Source organism: Ctenopharyngodon idella, chromosome 7, assembly GCF_019924925.1.
Source record: "Ctenopharyngodon idella isolate HZGC_01 chromosome 7, HZGC01, whole genome shotgun sequence".
Lineage (NCBI taxonomy): Eukaryota > Metazoa > Chordata > Actinopteri > Cypriniformes > Xenocyprididae > Ctenopharyngodon > Ctenopharyngodon idella.
In genome coordinates this window covers 34,832,110-34,850,511 of record NC_067226.1, presented here as the reverse complement: position 1 = coordinate 34,850,511, position 18,402 = coordinate 34,832,110, and the positions used below count along the sequence as shown (strand labels likewise).

Sequence of the window (18,402 nt, the reverse complement as noted above, 5' to 3'; positions counted from 1 at the left end):
CCTAATCTATATTAAGGTTTGTATTTGCTTTTGTATTCAATTTTTAACATGTTGACTTGAATTCTGTCATTATTTACTCACTGTCATGTAATTCTTAACCTATATGACTTTTTTTTCAGTGGAAAAAACCAAGGGTGAATTTTTGAAGTAAATGAAGACTGAGGCTGTCAAACACCAAAATGACAAAATAAAATGCATCACAGAAGTGGTTCATATTCCCTAAGGTGATATCTATCAACGCTGTAATGTTGTTTCCATCTTGAGTGTTGCACCTGCCATTTTTAAATGTCTTTTCTTTCCCCTTTCATAAGACACCACAAGATTACAAGACAAGGCATTTATAACTGTAACGACTCAGAAGAGTATTGATCCATTTGCAGTTTATTCAACAACAAGGGCAATACAGGAATCATAAACCAAGTAACAGGCAGAGGGTCGAGGCAGGCGGCAGACGGGGGAAACTGGAACAGGCAAAGAGGTCGAGGCAGGCGGCAGGCAGGAATAAACAATAACAGGCAGTCAAGTAGGCAGGCAGCAAGAATCACAGTCCAGAATAACAGTCCAATCGATAACAGGCAAACAAACAGGAAAGAATGCTCACAAATGATAACCGTGGCTGATCAAGACTTCGCACGGAGCTGTGTGAGAAAGGGTGTTTTATAGTGCATGGGTAATGAGGTGATTGGCGGCAGGTGCGAGCGTGATCAGTCCCAGGTATGTGGGCGTATGGGAATTGTAGTCCAATAGAACCTAATACTCGGGAGAGGGCTCCCTCTGGCGGCCCAGGAGATCTGGTGCAGAGGACCCAATCGTGACAGAGCCCCCACCCTGCGAGCGGCTCCTGACGCGAGGAGGCAAACGACGTCGGGGTCTACCTCTGGGTCTGGGGGCTGGTTTCTCCGGATGCGTCCTATGAAACTCATCTGTGAGCGAGGGGTCGAGAATGTCCTTGGCATTGACCCAGGATCGTTCCTCCGGACCGTAACCCTCCCAATCGACCAGGTATTGCAGCACCCCGTTGCGACGTCGTGAATCGAGCAGGTCCCGGACCTGGTATACCACCTCGTCGTCAATCAGCAATGGTGGGGGTCTCTGGTCCTCAGCCTCGGTGGTCCCCTGACCCTCTCCCGGACCGTCAGCGGGTTTCAGAAGTGAAACATGGAATGTAGGAGAAATACGGTAATTAGCAGGAAGTTGTAAACGGAATGAAACTGGAGTAATTTGTCTAATGATTTTGAACGGACCCACATACCTAGGACTGAGCTTCTTGCATGGTTGCCGGAGACGAAGATCCCGGGTGGACAGCCATACCCATTGACCAGGGGTGTATTCAGGCGCTGGACGTCGATGACGGTTGGCTTGGATCTCTTGTCGTCGGATGGCTCGTTGCAGGTGGATGTGGGCGCGGTTCCATGTCTCCTTGCTCCGTTGTAACCACTCATTGATGGCTGGTAGCTCGGAAGGTTCTCCCGACCATGGGAATAGCGGAGGTTGGAAACCGAGCACACATTTGAAAGGGGTGAGTCCAGTGGCTGGCTTCTGTAGGGAGTTCTGAGCGTACTCCGCCCACATGAGATATCGACTCCAGTCGGATTGGTGGCTGTGACAGTAGGCCCTGAGGAATCGAGTGAGTTCTTGGTTTAATCTCTCCGTTTGGCCGTTTGACTGGGGGTGGTAGCCGGAGGTGAGACTGATGTTGACATTGAGAAGACGGAAGAAGGCTGACCAGACTGTGGAAGTGAACTGGGGGCCCCTGTCTGACACTATGTCATCTGGCAGACCATAAAATCGAAATACAAAGTTACATAGGGTTTCGGCAGTCCCCATGGCGGTGGGCAACTTGGGCAGAGGAATCAGACGACATGACTTCGAGAAACGGTCTACAACAGTCAGAATGGTAGTGTTGCCCTGAGAGCTGGGGAGATCTGTGACAAAGTCTATTGCTATTTGACCAGGGTCGATGTGGAATGGGTAGTGGCTGGAGCAAACCGGCTGGCACTTGATGAGAGGGTTTGGTAGTGTTGCAGGTTACGCAGTGTGACACGAAGCGAGCTGTATCTTCGGACATAGAGGGCCACCAGTACTTGTTTTTGAGCAGTTGGAGTGTAGCAGTGATACCTGGATGACCTGAGCTTGGGCTGTCGTGTATGTGATGTAGCAGCTTGTCTCGGTGTTGATCAGAAACGTAGATGAGGTCTGGTGGGCATTCGGATGGTGGTGGTGTCTGAGTGTTTGATAGGTCTATTTCTGTGGAGATGTCCCACTGGACCGGTGCTACCAGAAGATTGGTGGGAATTATGGTTTCGTGATTTTGGGACTGTTCGTTACCCTCGTGGATTCTGGACAGAGCGTCAGCCTTAGTGTTCTTGGAACCGGGACGATACGTGACTGAGAACTGAAAGCGTGTGAAGAAGAGGGCCCATCTAGCCTGACGAGGATTCAAACGCTTGGCAGACCTCAAATATTCCAGGTTCTTGTGATCGGTTAGGACAATGAAAGGGAGCTGTGCGCCCTCGAGCCAGTGGCGCCACTCCTCCATGGCTGCTTTCATGGCGAGCAGTTCGCGGTTTCCCACGTCGTAGTTACGTTCAGCAGATGAGAGTTTTCTTGAGAAGTAAGCGCAGGGGAACATTTTGTTAGATGGTTCGTGTCGCTGTGAAAGTACTGCTCCGATACCCGTGTTGGAAGGGTCAACCTCCACGATGAAGGGTTGGCTGGGGTCTGGATGATGGAGAATGGGAGCTGTGGTGAACCGATGTTTTAGTTCTTGGAATGCTTGACAAGCTTCGGGAGTCCAGGTGAGTGAGGACGACTTGCGACGGGTCATGGAAGTCAAGGGCGCTGCTACGATGCTGAAGTTCCTGATGAAACGCCGATAGAAGTTTGCAAACCCCAGGAAGCGTTGAAGTTCCTTGAGAGATTGTGGCCTAGGCCAATTCAGCACCGCTCTGACCTTCTGATCGTCCATAGCCACTCCCTCTTGACTGATCACATACCCCAGGAATGCTGTTTTCGTCTGATGGAACTCACATTTCTCTGCCTTTGCGTACAATTGGTGGTGAATGAGACGGCGTAGAACGGCTCGAACATGTTGGACGTGTTCCTCCATGGAACTCGAGTAGACCAGAATGTCATCTATATAGACCACCACCCATCTGTCCAGCATGTCTCAGAACACATCGTTGATCATAGATTGGAAGACGGAAGGACTGTTGGACAGGCCGAACGGCATAACAGAGCATTCATAGTGCCCAGAAGCGGTGGAAAAGGCTGTCTTCCACTCGTCCCCCTCTCTGATGCGAATCAGGTTGTAGGCTGAGCGTAAATCCAGTTTAGTGAAGTACTTTGCCTGGCGGAGCTGTTCCAGAGCGGCCGGGACTAATGGAAGGGGATACCTGAACTTGACCGTGATGTTGTTGAGTCCACGATAATCAATACAGGGTCGGAGACTTCCATCTTTCTTTTTGACAAAGAAGAATCCGGCAGAAGCAGGAGATGTGGATGGGCGGATGAATCCCTTGGCTAATTCCTCCTCTATGTACTTCTTCATGGCGTCAGACTCGGGTTGTGAGAGTGGGAAGATTCGACCCTTGGGTGGTGTGGTGCCAGGGAGGAGGTCAATGGCGCAGTCCCAGGAGCGATGTGGAGGTAATTGTGATGCTTTGGCCTTGCTGAACGCCTCATAGAGATCAGAATATTCGTTAGGAAGTCCAGGAACCTCGGGTTTGGGTGGAGTGAGAGAGATGGTACGGACAGGGATGAGAGATTTGGGCATGATGCAGCTCTGCTGGCAGGATGCGCTCCATTGAACAATCTCTCCACTTCTCCAGGAAATACAGGGATCGTGATGGCGTAACCAGGGTAAACCCAGGATAAGTGAATGGATGGGAGAGCTGATGACATAGAATTGCAGGGTTTCTTGATGAAGAAGGCCAGTTTGCATCTGTAGGTGGTTGGTAATGTGTGTGATTCGATCCTCTCCAATTGGCCGACCGTCTAGCGCCTCCACTGCCAAGCGAGAAGTGCAGGGTGTTAGAGCAAGATTGTGTTTATCAGCAAATTCTTTGGAAACGAAGTTGCCTGCTGCCCCAGAATCTAACAGTCCATCCACAACTATCTTTTTGTTGCCATTGATTATTTTCACTGGTACTTTAACACAATGTATTGTTTGAAACGGCTCACTCACCGCTTTGTTGCTGCTCGTGGCGGGTCTCACAGGGCACGAGGACTTGTAGTGACCAGATTGTCCGCAGTACATGCAGAGGTGATGTTGCGCTCGTCGTTCTCGTTCCCCCGGTGTCAGATGTGTATAGCCGAGCTGCATGGGTTCAGGATTCCCCGGGAGAGAAGGAGCTGGAGCGGTAGTGACTCGTGCTGGGCGCCGTGACCGCATTACGTTGTCTATTTGTATCATCAAATCCATGAATTCATTCAAAGAACGACCCTCGTCACGACAGGCCATCTCAGTCTGGAGAGCTGTGTTTAATCCACGGCGGTAGAGGAGTTTGAGTGTATCCTCTACCCAATCAGTTTGAGCGGCGAGTGTGCGGAAGGTTAGTGTAAACTCAGCGGCTGTATTTGTATCCTGGGACAGAGTGAGTAGTTGTTCACCCGCACTGCGGCCAGTACTGGAGCGTTCAAACACTTCTCGGAAGCGTCGTACGAAGTGATCAAAAGAGTGAAAACTAGACCCGTCAGACCTCCAAACTGCAGTAATCCACTCCAACGCCTTTCCAGTCAAAAGTGAGCAGACAAAAGCAATCTTACTTGCATCCGTGGTATACAGGGCTGGTTGCTGATTCACGAACAATGAGCATTGTAGTAAGAAACCTTTGCATTTGTTAGAAGCGCCGTCGAACTTCTCAGGAAACGCCAGTTGAGGACTCACGGTGTTGGCGGCCTGCTCGGGAGGAGGGTTAGTGGCTGCTACCGCGACTGGTGGCGATGCGGTAGACTGGAGAGTGGAGCCTTGCAAGGATCTCACCAAATCCTCCGTCAAGTTCGTCAAACGGGTGAGTTGATGCTGATGTAACGTCAGCTGGCTGGCCTGAGCGGATAACTCCGTGGACAGTTGAACAATGGCTGCTGAATCGCTTAGCGGCGAAGTCTTCTGTAACGACTCAGAAGAGTATTGATCCATTTGCAGTTTATTCAACAACAAGGGCAATACAGGAATCATAAACCAAGTAACAGGCAGAGGGTTGAGACAGGCGGCAGACGGGGGAAACTGGAACAGGCAAAGAGGTCGAGGCAGGCGGCAGGCAGGAATAAACAATAACAGGCAGTCAAGTAGGCAGGCAGCAAGAATCACAGTCCAGAATAACAGTCCAATCGATAACAGGCAGGCAAGCAAGCAAACAAACAGGAAAGAACGCTCAGAAATGATAACCGTGGCTAATCAAGACTTCGCACGGAGCTGTGTGAGAAAGGGTGTTTTATAGTGCATGGGTAATGAGGTGATTGGCGGCAGGTGCGAGCGTGATCAGTCCCAGGTATGTGGGCGTATGGGAATTGTAGTCCAATAGAACCTAATACTCGGGAGAGGGCTCCCTCTGGCGGCCCAGGAGATCTGGTGCAGAGGACCCAATCGTGACAATAACGCATGGCGAAAGCATCTGGTCCACCACGAGGGGAAGCTCCGTTTCCAACAGAGATGACACAAGACTTAATAAAACTGTTAAAACTTTAAAATGTACATAACATAAGTGTTCATATATTGATGTATTAAACTAAATCATTCTTTTGGTGCATCTGCTTCTTTGTCCACTTCACTAAACATTACTTGTTTTTCTTATTCCCTGTGATTTTCTTTTATTTTTATGAACATGTTATGGATTCATGTTAATGTGTTTGGCCAACATTGACCATTGCCAAAGTAATTTTATTTAAACTTTTCTTTTATCGTGCATATTTGAAATTTGTCATTTCAGGCTGGTAAATGTGAGATTTAACAGCTTCTGCTTGAAAGTTAAACTTTCAAACTTTTCAAGATTTGTCAGGCTGATCGGACAGTCGTATATTTGAAGCAAATTTCAGCAACATCCATGACGAGTTTTCTTGAAGTAATTTGCTTAGAAAGCATGTTCAAAAAATGATGAATGTAAATCTACATGTAAATGTTCCTGAATTACTCTGTGTTGGCGTCTTGGGGTTTGGTGTGTAACAACGCCAGCAATTAGGTCATCATTATGAATTTTAATTGATTTCCAAAATGCATCTACATTAACCTGCCATGATTCTTATTTCTAATATTGTCTGATTATAGTTTTTTTGTGTGTGTGTGTGTGTGTGTGTGTGTCCCCATTGATTTGGTTTTGCGAATCATTTGAATAGCTAACAACTCTTTTGCCTATATGTAAATAATGTGTGTCATCTTTTCTTGGAAAGAAGCTAAGAAAATTACTTTGTTGTTGAATTAGATGTTGTGAGATGCTGATGGATCTAAGAGGGCTGGTGAAGTGGCTGTTTGCATTCAGACCAAAAATCAAGCTCCATGTGTGATTTAATATTGTTCTTCCTCATATGTGTGTTTTCATAATTGAATAGTCTTATTGTTCCCAACCTTTTATTTATTTTGTCCTTGAGATGTAAAGTCAGTAATTGTACACTGAATTTGACCTCACTTCAGTCTTTCAGTATTATTATATTTAGCGTTCCCTCTCAACATTAATTGAATACATGAAACTTATGTTGGATACTTTATTCCGCACGCCATCTGATTTTAATTTTAAATGCTGTTCTGAACACATTCAAGTTCTTTATTTTGATATAATTTTTGTGTCTTCTGGAAAATGTTCAAAACATGTTTTACAAAAGGAAAATTTTAAATTTTGTAAAGCTTTCAGTATAGTTTTACAAATATATAAAATCTATTTTTTTCCTTATGTCTGTTGACATTAAAGGAATAACCTCACATTACAAACTCAAATTAGACATCAGTAGCAACATCTAACATATGTTTCATCTAACGTCTCTATATGTTTTTTTTTTTTTTTTTTTTTTTTTTTACAAAACCCTCATTACGAAAACAGGGGGTTGGCAAGAAATCAGACTGTGGTTTCAGCATCATTTCCCTTATGGAAAAACAAAAAAACTGTTTTGAAATAGTGTTAATCTAATGCTTCATCATCTTTAAAGTGATTGGAATATTCCTGTAAAGTAAAATATTTATTTTAGGGCACAATTTGGTGACCCAACACAGTACTAAAATGATTAATCATTAAAAAAAAAAAGGCCTAGTTTTGTTCATGAATTTTGGTCATGATGGCATGTCAAACAATTGCACAAAGTGTCAAAACTTATCGGCAAGGATTGATTGAAAGCACAGCCTTTACCAACAATATGGGATGTGTTTCACCATTTCTGTTAAACCTGTTTAGTTTACTATCTGTTTGCATTTAGCATTGTTCTTTCATTGACCCATTTTTTGGGTTGGCACACACCGGTTAAGAACCACTGATACAGCAATTTCATTGTTTACTTGAACATTTAAATAATTTTTATTATGCATAATTCTTTTCTTCCAAAAACAAGTGACTTCATTTAAAACTTACAGGCAATCAATGTTTTGGGGCAGCAGTGTACTTTCATTACATAATAAATGAAAGACATTTAAAAATAATTTTCTTAGCTATTTCTAGACATTTCAGCCACTTGGTGACTTGCGCCATTACATTAACAGACTGATTATACACATTCTCATCAGCCCATTCTGTGCAGGAGCCTGATTTTTAAGTATCAGTACATTTGCAGAATACAAACACTAACTCTCACAAAAACACACTCATACACACAATCTTTCTCTCTCACACAGATTAAATAAATGATATATTTCCCTCTTCCCCATATTTTCAGCTTCTTGCTTCATTGTTCCCAGAGTCACAGTATTACACAATTATAAATGTGCTGAATAACTTATACTTTAGTGTTGGGTTCATCAAGTATTCAGTGCTCATCGACCAGTTTCAGAAAGCAAAAGACACGTCCAGGCAGCATCCTTACAACAGGAGGACTGCAAGGATCCCTGAGAGAATTACCACAGCAGCTGAAAAGACATGAAAAAAGAAATTATTTAATAAAGGACTTGTCTCAGCTAACTGACCATGAAAAAAAAATCTGAGACTCAACCAGAGGTCATTATGAATAGTGAACATTATCAAATGACTTCTGTTGGCTAGATGTCGGAAATGTTCCTGGATTGCACAGTACATGCTATGCTGTTTGTTGTGCAAGTGCTTATGTGCCAATAAAATTCAAATAAGATCACATTAATCTCAATTAACATGCATTTAGCAACTAAAGAGCTGTCGGGCAGTCGGTTTAGTGGTGTGTTGCGCACGTCGGCTTTAGTCCGGCCAATTAAGCATGTTGAATCGGCGTCGGGAAAAGAGCTCACTCTGATTTGCTGTTCAGCTTTGTAAACCACGACACGAACCAGAACTAAAGTGACAAAGCAATCAAACACCGAAGACAAGTAGGCACACAAAGAAGGCGTACCTACATCTTCATATTTTCGGAGCATTCCAATACACAAATATTTTCATAAAGACATGGCCGTACGTAGCCTAATTAATATAAATGAAGACAAACTGTTTTAGCATTGTTCATATTAAAAATGGTAAGCGAGTGCTGCTTTGTTGACAGTTTGTATATTCACATTTGTAGTTAAAGTTGCCTTTTTTGAATGACAAATTCAGAGTACTGTCATCTGCTGTTGTGGAGGTTATTATCTTGCAGGTGCAGAACGTACATGCTGGTTGGCTGTCGGCTGTGTTCAAGCACAGCTTTTTTGCCCAGATGCAGCCAAAGTCAGCTGACACAACAACATCGGCTTTCGTCGCCACTAGTTCTTTGACATTGGTTTGGTGTGTACCGGCCTTAACACATAGTACAGATTTTCTATCAAAATCAGAAAAAGCAGATTCAGCCTGGCCTTGCAATTAGCCATTGCCCCAAGTGGTGCTCATGTCCAGTGACTTCCAGCTCCTACTCTCTGGGCATAATGGGTGGAGCTTGACCTAGTTATGTTTAGGGTTAGGGTGTGGCTGGACATTTAAGCTCCACCCATTACATCCAGAGTGGCAGAACTGGACGACAAGCTCCACCCGTTGGCTCTGCAGTGAGCAGCCTCTCCATTGCCCTAATGTGGCAGTATCATGTTCTTACCCTGAGAAGCCACATGCTGCAGCGCATTGCTCCCTCCTGTAGTAGGTTTTGCAGTAGTAGTTGTAATAGTAGTAGAAGTGGTAGTATTAGAGACTGTATTTGTAGGGGGTGTTATTATTGCAACATCTGAGCTGTTAAAGTTGGTTAGATCAACTGATGAATTTGTTGCCATTCGTGTAAATGGAGACCCCATGGTGCCTGAGGAAATGGAAACAAAGAAAATGTTTTTATTTTGTAACTAATTGAAATCTCTTTCAATATTTCGTATATAATAGTGTTGTTCTCACCATTGGTAAAGTTGCCAGTGAAGAAGAAGAGAAAAGCATTTGTGTTCGCTGCACGGGTGCTGCTGTTGAGACCTGCAGCTATGAATATGCATTGAATCTTCGTGTTGTTCACAGAGCTACGGAAGGATCCAGGTCTAAACTGCAAGACAGAAAAGTAAAATTTGTAAAAATTGAGTGGGCTTCCCCTCCACCTCAAGGTGTTCAGCTCCACTCTGGGTTTCCCTTTTTCGCTCACTGCTGTCTAACATACTGTACTTTTGCACCATTTCTGTTCTACTGTATAATTTTCTCAGAATGCTTTTTTTAAAGCCTTCCCTGTTGTTGTTCACTGGCATATAATTTATAGCAAAGAATCTTCTGTGCGAAAAAGAAAAGCTCTGTGAAAGAGAGTCTTACGGTGTTATCTGGAGTCAGAATGGTGTTGTTCAGTGTGGCACGGATGAACTTCACTGTACCATTGTTGTTGGCACATGAATAGATGGTATCACCATCACCCTATGAGAAGCAAAGGTAAATATATCAGAGAACCCAAATATCTTGGTGATTTGAAATCACATTCTAACAAAGGAAATTTAAGATTTAAGTGTATGTGGACATATTTGAGAAATAAATTAGATCTTCTACAGACCTCCTTGTTGTCTCGAGAGAGGCCAACTGCGATATAACCATTCGACTCCCCACTGAGCTCAAAAGTGAGATTGTCTGAGCTTCCATTTACCCCTCTTGTGGAAGCAAAAAAACAGCTATTGGAAGTAGATGGATCACAGCTGGCTGGAGTGGAGAAACATGCCTTGTCCTTCTTACAGCTGTCCCTGGTGACCTTATCCTGCAATGTTATGTTCACATAAGCCATGAAATGCAGTGCTAAAATTAAAAAAAAATCTGTTGAGAATGTTTAAAAAATGCATACAATCTAAAGTAAAACCAAGAGTGTAACTTAAAAACTAAATAATATAACAATTTACCATCACACAATACTGTAGTCAACACATCACTGACTTTGCTAACACTTCACCTTTCACTTAAAAAAACAACAACAACATAGGCCATCTTAAACAAGAAAAATATAACTGGCTCTCCAGTCTGTTCACACTTACAATTGTAGTACTAGTGTTTGCTGTAATGTTAGATGAAGTGGCGTTTGATGCTGTAGTGGCGTTAGATGCAGTGGCGTTTGTACTGGGTGTTATGACCAAAACATCTGTGCTGTTAGGGTTGCTTAAGTCCACTGACCCATTTGTGGCCAGTCTAGTGACTGGAGAATCCAGAGAGCCTGGAAAAGGAGTAGAGGGAAGAATATGATTTACTTTTACTACAAAACAAGTTATGTAATTTACTTGATCAAGGTGTTGCACTCACCATTTGAGACGCTGCCTGTTAAAACGAAGATGAAAGGTTCTGTGGTTTCAGCACGAGCGGTGCTGCTGCCGAGACCTGCAGCATTGAAAATGCATTGAATCTTTTTTCCATTCACTGAGCCACGGAAGCTTCCAGGGATGAACTGCAGCACAACAGATGTAACGTTACATTTTATTACACTGCAAATATGGCACATAACCTGCATCTGAGGTGGCATATATGGTGCTGTGAACCAGTATATTTAATTGGATTTTATGCATTATTGCATCTTTACACAGATTTTAGAGGCAAACTTTTGAGACCTTTGTGGATAGTACTATAATTGGGATTTTCCTTGAGGTCTTCCCTGCTTTTATATATATAACTATATTATTTTCTGTTAAGAATCTTCGTTGCTAATATTGCCATATGTTTTTATAAAGTAGGCCCTCTGAAAAAGTGCCTTACTGTGTCATCCTGAGTCAGTCTTTGATTGTTCAGTGTGGCACGGATGAACCTCATTGTACCATTAAAATTGGCGCAAGAATAGATGGTGGCACCTTGACCCTAAGGATGTGAAAAGTAAATTAGCTGGAGAACCAGAATCCCATACTTTAGGTTTAAGATTAAAGTGCTTCAATATTAGATTCTATTAAAAGAAACATGATTAAAAAAGCAACTGAATTTAATCTCTTACAGTGCTGTCTCGAGAGAGGCCAGCTGCAATGTAACCATCTGACTCGCCACTGAGTTCAAAGGTAAAATTATCTGCATTTCCGGTTATTCCTCTTGTAGAGAGGAAATAGCAGGAACTTTGTGCACCTGGATTACAGGTAGGTGGAGCGGAGAAACAAGCCCTATCCCTTCTGCAGTTATCTCTGCTAGTGATTTCCTGCAATAAACAAGAAGTAAAATTGAAATGAAACAAAAACATAAATCCAAGGTATACAAAATAACTTTTAAACAAGAAAGGGGCTTACTTGTGATTGACTAATGATGTTGTTGTTGGTCATGGTATTAGAGCCGGACGGTGTTATATTGTTTGTCATGTTAGGAGGGCGCGTCTGGGTTGAGTTTGTGGTCATGTTGAGTGGGCCCGGTTGGGTCATGTTCATGGTTATGTTGGGAGGATGTGTCTGGGTTGAATTTGTGGTCATGTTGAGTGGGCCCGGTTGGGTCATGTTCATGGTTATGTTGGGAGGGCGCGTCTGGGTTGAGTTTGTGGTCATGTTGAGTGGGCCCGGTTGGGTCATGTTCATGGTTATGTTGGGAGGATGTGTCTGGGTTGAATTTGTGGTCATGTTGAGTGGGCCCGGTTGGGTCATGTTCATGGTTATGTTGGGAGGATGTGTCTGGGTTGAATTTGTGGTCATGTTGAGTGGGCCCGGTTGGGTCATGTTCATGGTTATGTTGGGAGGGCGTGTCTGGGTTGAGTTTGTGGTCATGTTGAGTGGGCCCGGTTGGGTCATGTTCATGGTTATGTTGGGAGGATGTGTCTGGGTTGAATTTGTGGTCATGTTGAGTGGGCCCGGTTGGGTCATGTTCATGGTTATGTTGGGAGATGGCGTCTGGGTCAGGTTTGTAGATACTGTTGTGGTGTTAGATGCAGTGGCATTTGTACTTGGTGCTATTATTGCAGCATCTGTGCTGTTAGGGTTGCCTAAGTCCACTGACCCATTTGTGGCCAGTCTACTGACTGGAGAATCCAGAGAACCTGGGAAAAGGAGTAGAGGGAATGAAATTATTTACTTCTACAAAACAAAATATATGTCAGTCACTTGATTAAGGTGTTGCACTCACCATTTGAGATGCTGCCTGTTAAAACGAAGACGAAAGTTTCTGTGGTTGCAGCACGAGTGGTGCTGCTGCCGAGACCTGCGGCATTGAAAATGCATTGAATCTTTCTTTCATTCACTGAGCCACGGAAGCTTCCAGGGATGAACTGCAGCACAACAGAAATAATGTTACTTAATATTACACCGTGAAGGTGACACAGAAGCTATATCTGAGGTGGCATATACAGTGCAGTGGGAAAATCTTTGAGATTTCTGTCACAAAAATTATCTGAAACATACAAGCAAGCTTAGGTCAGAATGGTTGAAAAACAAGAAAATGTATATTTTGCAATGGCTGGTCAGTGCAGTGCAGTACTTGAACACCACTGAAATGCTGTGGAAGGACTTTAAATGCACAGTTCATGTTTGAAAACCTACAAATGTCACTGAGCTGAAGCTTAAGGAGGAGTGAGCCACAATTCTTCCACAGCAGTAAATAACTACGGGAAGGTGTTATTGCTGGGTGTTACCAGTTACTGACTAGAGGATGAAGCAGTCAGAGCCATTATTAGGGGTTCAAGCGCGTAGCGCTGAAACCCTATTGTAATTGTTAAATTTTCCAAGGATCAGCATTCTCCCCTAAAAGTGATTGGGCGGACCGAACCGTAAGTCATAGAGGCTTGAAACTTTGAGGGCTGGTAGTACTCATACCACCTACAATGTCACCAAGGCTCGCCCTGATCGGCCTGACGGGGGCGCTACAGCGGTGAAAAGTACAAAATGGCTCAAAACTCCTGAACCGTTAGGCCTAGGCTCAAGTGTCCTATATCGTTGGAATCCTTGGCTCAAGGCTGACAAGATGCATGTCTCGGATCCGCTCTTCGAAATGTTCGGGTATTTTGGGTTTTTTGAAAAACCTACTTTTGCGAAATGGTCCTAGGTTTTTGACCTGATCGGAACCAATCCAGTGCAGAAATGTTTTCTGGAGTCTGAAAAAAAAAGTCAAAATTTTGGTTCACCGTCGCCAAGGGGCGCCAAAACGTACGATATGGGCGGAGCCACTTCTACTAAAATGGCTATAACTCGAGAAAGAAATGAGATATTTGCACCAAACCCGGTTCACGTGTGTATGGGCTCAATCTTTGGTCACGATAAAAAAATTGCGTCGATTGGACACTAGGTGGCGCTATAACTTGAAAAAAACCCATGAAAACAGCTGTAACAACTCAACTGTTAGTCCGATCGACTTGAAATTTGGCATGCAGCGTCTTGGTCCAAGGGGGTATGATGGTCTATGAGGACATTGGCGTATCTCAAAAAACATGGCCGCCATCGGCCAATGAATTTTGAGCACCTATTAGACAAGGTTAACGGAGGCCGACGGGAACAAAACTCGGTGGGCAAGTTCGACTCACGGTCCTAGAGGTCTGTAAGAATTTTGAAAGGAATCGGCCACTTGTTGGCGCTAACGAGTTTTACGCCTCAGTAATCACGTGGTGTTTCAAAACTTCAAAACAAAATGAGATATTTTCACCAAATTTGACACACATATGTATGGGCACGCTCTGAGGACACCCAAAAAAATGGTGGAGATTGGGCAATAGGTGGCGCTATAACTGTCAAAAAAAAACCCTTTAAAAATCATATTTTTCCTTAGTAAATTGCCTGAAACTGTCATTTGGTGCCACCAGATGGCAGTAGAAGGCCACTAGTATAATTCAAGGTTTAGTCATTTAAAATCCCTTTTAAACTATATAAATTCATATAATAACATTACAAATAACATTTTGTCAAAGTTTACCATTTCATTTATTCATTTGATGTATGTTTTTGCAATTATATAACATTACAATTACATTGAGACCTGAAAATGATTATTTTTATTTAAAGGGGAAACCTGAAATAAGCATTTTCTTGCCTCATTATTGATTTCAAATATCCATATCTGCAACAAAATGTGTGTATAAGCACGTTTAATTAATGGAGTTAACATGGAAAATAAACTTACCACAAAACAGACACTTTTAAAATGAAAGTTAATGAAAGTGAGCTAATAAGAGGTGCTCTGCTGCCACCTGCTGTTTAAAATAGTAATTTTGTCATACTATCTTACTATCATTTTTTTTTTTGTCAAAATTCATCACTACATTTCAATTAGAGTATTAGTTTTAACAGTTATGCCACATTATGAGTAAAATGAACCCTGAAAATGATGTTTTACTGAGATTTGCAGAAAACATCTCTACCTATCATGTATATCAAATACTAAATCTTCAAGAAAATGTGTGTGTGTGTGTGTGTGAGTGTGTGTGTGTGTGTGTGTAAGCATGCTTAGTATGTACCAAGTATTATTGTTTAAGCCTTTTCTTTCTCTGTTTTTGTTTTAGCATATATCATAGCTGTACCTCTATGATTTCAGTGGTTACATGCTTGCTAAAAAAAAAAAAAAACTATTCCTTTTCACGCATATGTGCTTAAAGGCCTTAAAGTGCTTGAACCCTGGTAAATGCTGCTTGCAGCTTTAATATTTTAATTAGATTTTATGCATTATTGCATTTTTACGCATATTATAGAGGCAAACTTTTGAGACCTGTGTGAAGAGGAGAAGAACTAGGTTTTATGTTGATCCCTTCCTTGTTTTTATATACTACTAAATTATCTATTGTTAAGAATCTCCATTGCTAATATTGCCATATAGAGAAGTCTCTCTGAAAAAGTGCCTTACTGTGTCATCCGGAGTCAGTCTTTGATTGTTCAGTGTGGCACGGATGAACCTGAGTACACCATTGAAACTGGCGCAAGAATAGATGGTGGCACCTTGACCCTAAGGATGTGAAAAGTAAATTAGACAGAAAACCAGTTTCCGATACTTCAAGTTTTAAGATTAAAGTGCTTAAATATTAGTTTTTTTCATTAAAAGAAATATATGATTAAAAAAGCCCCAGATCTCTTACACTGCTGTCTCGAGATAGGCCAGCTGCGATGTAACCATCTGACTCGCCACTGAGCTCAAAGGTAAAATTATCTGCATTTCCGGTTATTCCTTTAGTAGAGAGGAAATAGCAGGAACCTTGTGCACCTGGATTACAGGTAGGTGGAGCGGAGAAACAAGCCCTATCCCTTCTGCAGTTATCTCTGCCAGTAATTTCCTGCAATAAACAAGAAGACAAATTGAAACAAAAACATAAATGCAGGGTATACAAGAACTTGCAAAAGTACATTTCATCCTTCAAAAAAACTTTCACTTCAACATTCAAGAATGTTATTTCCATTTTCTTAACAAGAAAAGGAATTTGGCTTACTAGTGATTGATTACTGATGTTGGTTATGATATTGGAGCCTGGTAATGTTATATTGTTTGTCATGCTGGGAGGACGAGTTTGGGTTAGGTTGGTGGTGATGTTGGGAGGGCTTGTGTGGGTCAGGTTCAAGGTCATGTTGGGAGGAAGGGTCATGGTCATGTTAGTGGTGATGTTGGGAGGGCTTGTGTGGGTCAGGTTCATGGTCATGTTGGGAGGAAGGGTCATGGTCATGTTAGTGGTGATGTTGGGAGGGCTTGTGTGGGTCAGGTTCATGGTCATGTTGGGAGGAAGGGTCATGGTCATGTTAGTGGTGATGTTGGGAGGGCTTGTGTGGGTCAGGTTCATGGTCATGTTGGGGGGAAGGGTCATGGTCATGTTAGTGGTGATGTTGGGAGGGCTTGTGTGGGTCAGGTTCATGGTCATGTTGGGAGGAAGGGTCATGGTCATGTTAGTGGTGATGTTGGGAGGGCTTGTGTGGGTCAGGTTCATGGTCATGTTGGGGGGAAGGGTCATGGTCATGTTAGTGGTGATGTTGGGAGGGCTTGTGTGGGTCAGGTTCATGGTCATGTTGGGGGGAAGGGTCATGGTCATGTTAGTGGTGATGTTGGGAGGGCTTGTGTGGGTCAGGTTCATGGTCATGTTGGGGTGATGGGTCATTGTCAGGTTGGTGGTGATGTTGGGAGGGCTTGTGTGGGTCAGGTTCATGGTCATATTGGGAGGAAGGGTCATTGTCAGGTTGGTGGTGATGTTGGGAGGATTTGTGTGGGTCAGGTTCATGTTTATGTCTGGAGGGTGGGTCATGGTCAGGTTAGTGGTAATGTTGGGAGGGCTTGTTTGGGTCAGGTTCAAGGTCATGTTAGGAGGGAGGGTCATGGTCATGTTAGTGGTGATGTTGGGAGGGCTGGTTTGGGTCAGGTTCATGGTTATGTCTGGAGGGTGGGTCATGGTCAGGTTGGTGGTGATGTTGGGAGGACTTGTGTGGGTCAGGTTCACGGTCATATTGGGAGGAAGGGTCATGGTCAGGTTAGTGGTGATGTTGGGAGGGCTTGTTTGGGTCAGGTTCATGTTTATGTCTGGAGGGTGGGTCATGGTCAGGTTAGTGGTGATATTGGGAGGGCTTGTTTGGGTCAGGTTCAAGGTCATGTTGGGAGGGGGGGTCATGGTCATGTTAGTGGTGTTGTTGGGAGGGCTTGTGTGGGTCAGGTTCATGTTTATGTCTGGAGGGTGGGTCATGGTCAGGTTAGTGGTAATGTTGGGAGGGCTTGTTTGGATCAGGTTCAAGGTCATGTTGGGAGGGGGGGTCATGGTCAGGTTAGTGGTGATGTTGGGAGGGCTTGTTTGGGTCAGGTTCATGTTTATGTCTGGAGGGTGGGTCATGGTCAGGTTAGTGGTAATGTTGGGAGGGCTTGTTTGGGTCAGGTTCAAGGTCATGTTGGGAGGGGGGGTCATGGTCATGTTAGTGGTGTTGTTGGGAGGGCTTGTGTGGGTCAGGTTCATGTTTATGTCTGGAGGCTGGGTCATGGTCAGGTTAGTGGTAATGTTGGGAGGGCTTGTTTGGGTCAGGTTTAAGGTCATGTTGGGAGGAAGGGTCATGGTCAGGTTGGTGGTGATGTTGGGAGGGCTTGTGTGGGTCAGGTTCATGTTTATGTCTGGAGGGTGGGTCATGGTCAGGTTAGTGGTAATGTTGGGAGGGCTTGTGTGGGTCAGGTTCAAGGTCATGTTGGGAGGGGGGGTCATGGTCAGGTTAGTGGTGATGTTGGGAGGGCTTGTTTGGGTCAGGTTCATGTTTATGTCTGGAGGTTGGGTCATGGTCAGGTTAGTGGTAATGTTGGGAGGGCTTGTGTGGGTCAGGTTCATGTTTATGTCTGGAGGTTGGGTCATGGTCAGGTTAGTGGTAATGTTGGGAGGGCTTGTTTGGGTCAGGTTCATGGTCATGTTAGAAGATATTGAGCTGTTGCTTGCCGTGGAGTTGCTACCATCTGTTCCATTGACTGCAAGCATCAAGCATGCCATCCCCAGGATAGCCACATAGATCCATTTACTCCCCATCAGTGATCCTTATGTACTTAAGTTAATCTGTTAATCTTGCAGCTCGATTTTTGTAACCTGTAAATAAAAATGAAAAGAAAGTAATTCAGTTTGTATAATCAACAACAACAAGAAAAAATAAAACATATTTGGACAATTTAAAATCTAATAGCCATTAATGAATTATCTGAAAGACTTTAATTATCTTTTAACATTCCTTTGATTGCAAACACAAACAGAGAATGAGCCATGATTTTGAATTTATCAACATAGTTTAACTTAATTTACTTAGTAATATGTCGTTGATAGCTGTATGGCACTTTAACATTAACAATTTAACCTTAACGCTAACATTTGAGTATAGATTAAAGAGTTAGTTCACCCAAAAAAAAAAAAAAACCTGTGCGACTTTTGTTCATCTTTCAAACACAAAAGAAGTTATTTTCAATGAAATCTGAGAGGTTTCTGTCCCTCCATTGACAGTCCATGCAACTACCACTGATATTT

General features: G+C 43.3%; 1 protein-coding gene across 3 annotated transcripts; it reads right to left on the bottom strand.

Moving 5' to 3' along the window:
• Nucleotides 1-7,467: 7,467 nt before the first annotated feature.
• Nucleotides 7,468-17,916, bottom strand: si:cabz01007794.1 (uncharacterized). Of its 3 annotated transcripts, XM_051900513.1 has the most exons (14): nucleotides 15,868-17,916; nucleotides 15,520-15,714; nucleotides 15,291-15,389; nucleotides 12,591-12,732; nucleotides 11,771-12,504; nucleotides 11,488-11,682; nucleotides 11,259-11,357; nucleotides 10,812-10,953; nucleotides 10,550-10,725; nucleotides 10,081-10,278; nucleotides 9,849-9,947; nucleotides 9,453-9,591; nucleotides 9,166-9,363; nucleotides 7,468-8,044 (listed from the first exon to the last, which is right to left on the bottom strand). In XM_051900513.1, the coding sequence occupies exons 1-14, from the start codon at nucleotides 17,914-17,916 to the stop codon at nucleotides 7,998-8,000; spliced, it is 4,512 nt and encodes a 1,503-aa protein (XP_051756473.1). In that variant the 3' UTR covers nucleotides 7,468-7,997. The 3 variants fall into 3 exon arrangements, with proteins under 3 accessions (XP_051756473.1, XP_051756475.1, XP_051756474.1); XM_051900515.1 differs by lacking the exons at nucleotides 11,259-11,357; nucleotides 11,488-11,682; nucleotides 11,771-12,504; nucleotides 12,591-12,732; XM_051900514.1 differs by lacking the exons at nucleotides 11,488-11,682; nucleotides 11,771-12,504; nucleotides 12,591-12,732; nucleotides 15,291-15,389.
• Nucleotides 17,917-18,402: the final 486 nt, after the last annotated feature.

Coding starts and splice junctions, on each gene's coding strand:
- si:cabz01007794.1 (XM_051900513.1), bottom strand. CDS start 17,916: ATGGGGAGTAAATGGATCTATGTGGCTATCCTGGGGATGGCATGCTTG. Junction 12,505..12,590: donor AACAGGCAGCATCTCAAATG/GTGAGTGCAACA, acceptor TCCTTTTCCCAG/GTTCTCTGGATTCTCCAGTC. Junction 9,592..9,848: donor TTCTGACTCCAGATAACACC/GTAAGACTCTCT, acceptor TCTGTCTTGCAG/TTTAGACCTGGATCCTTCCG.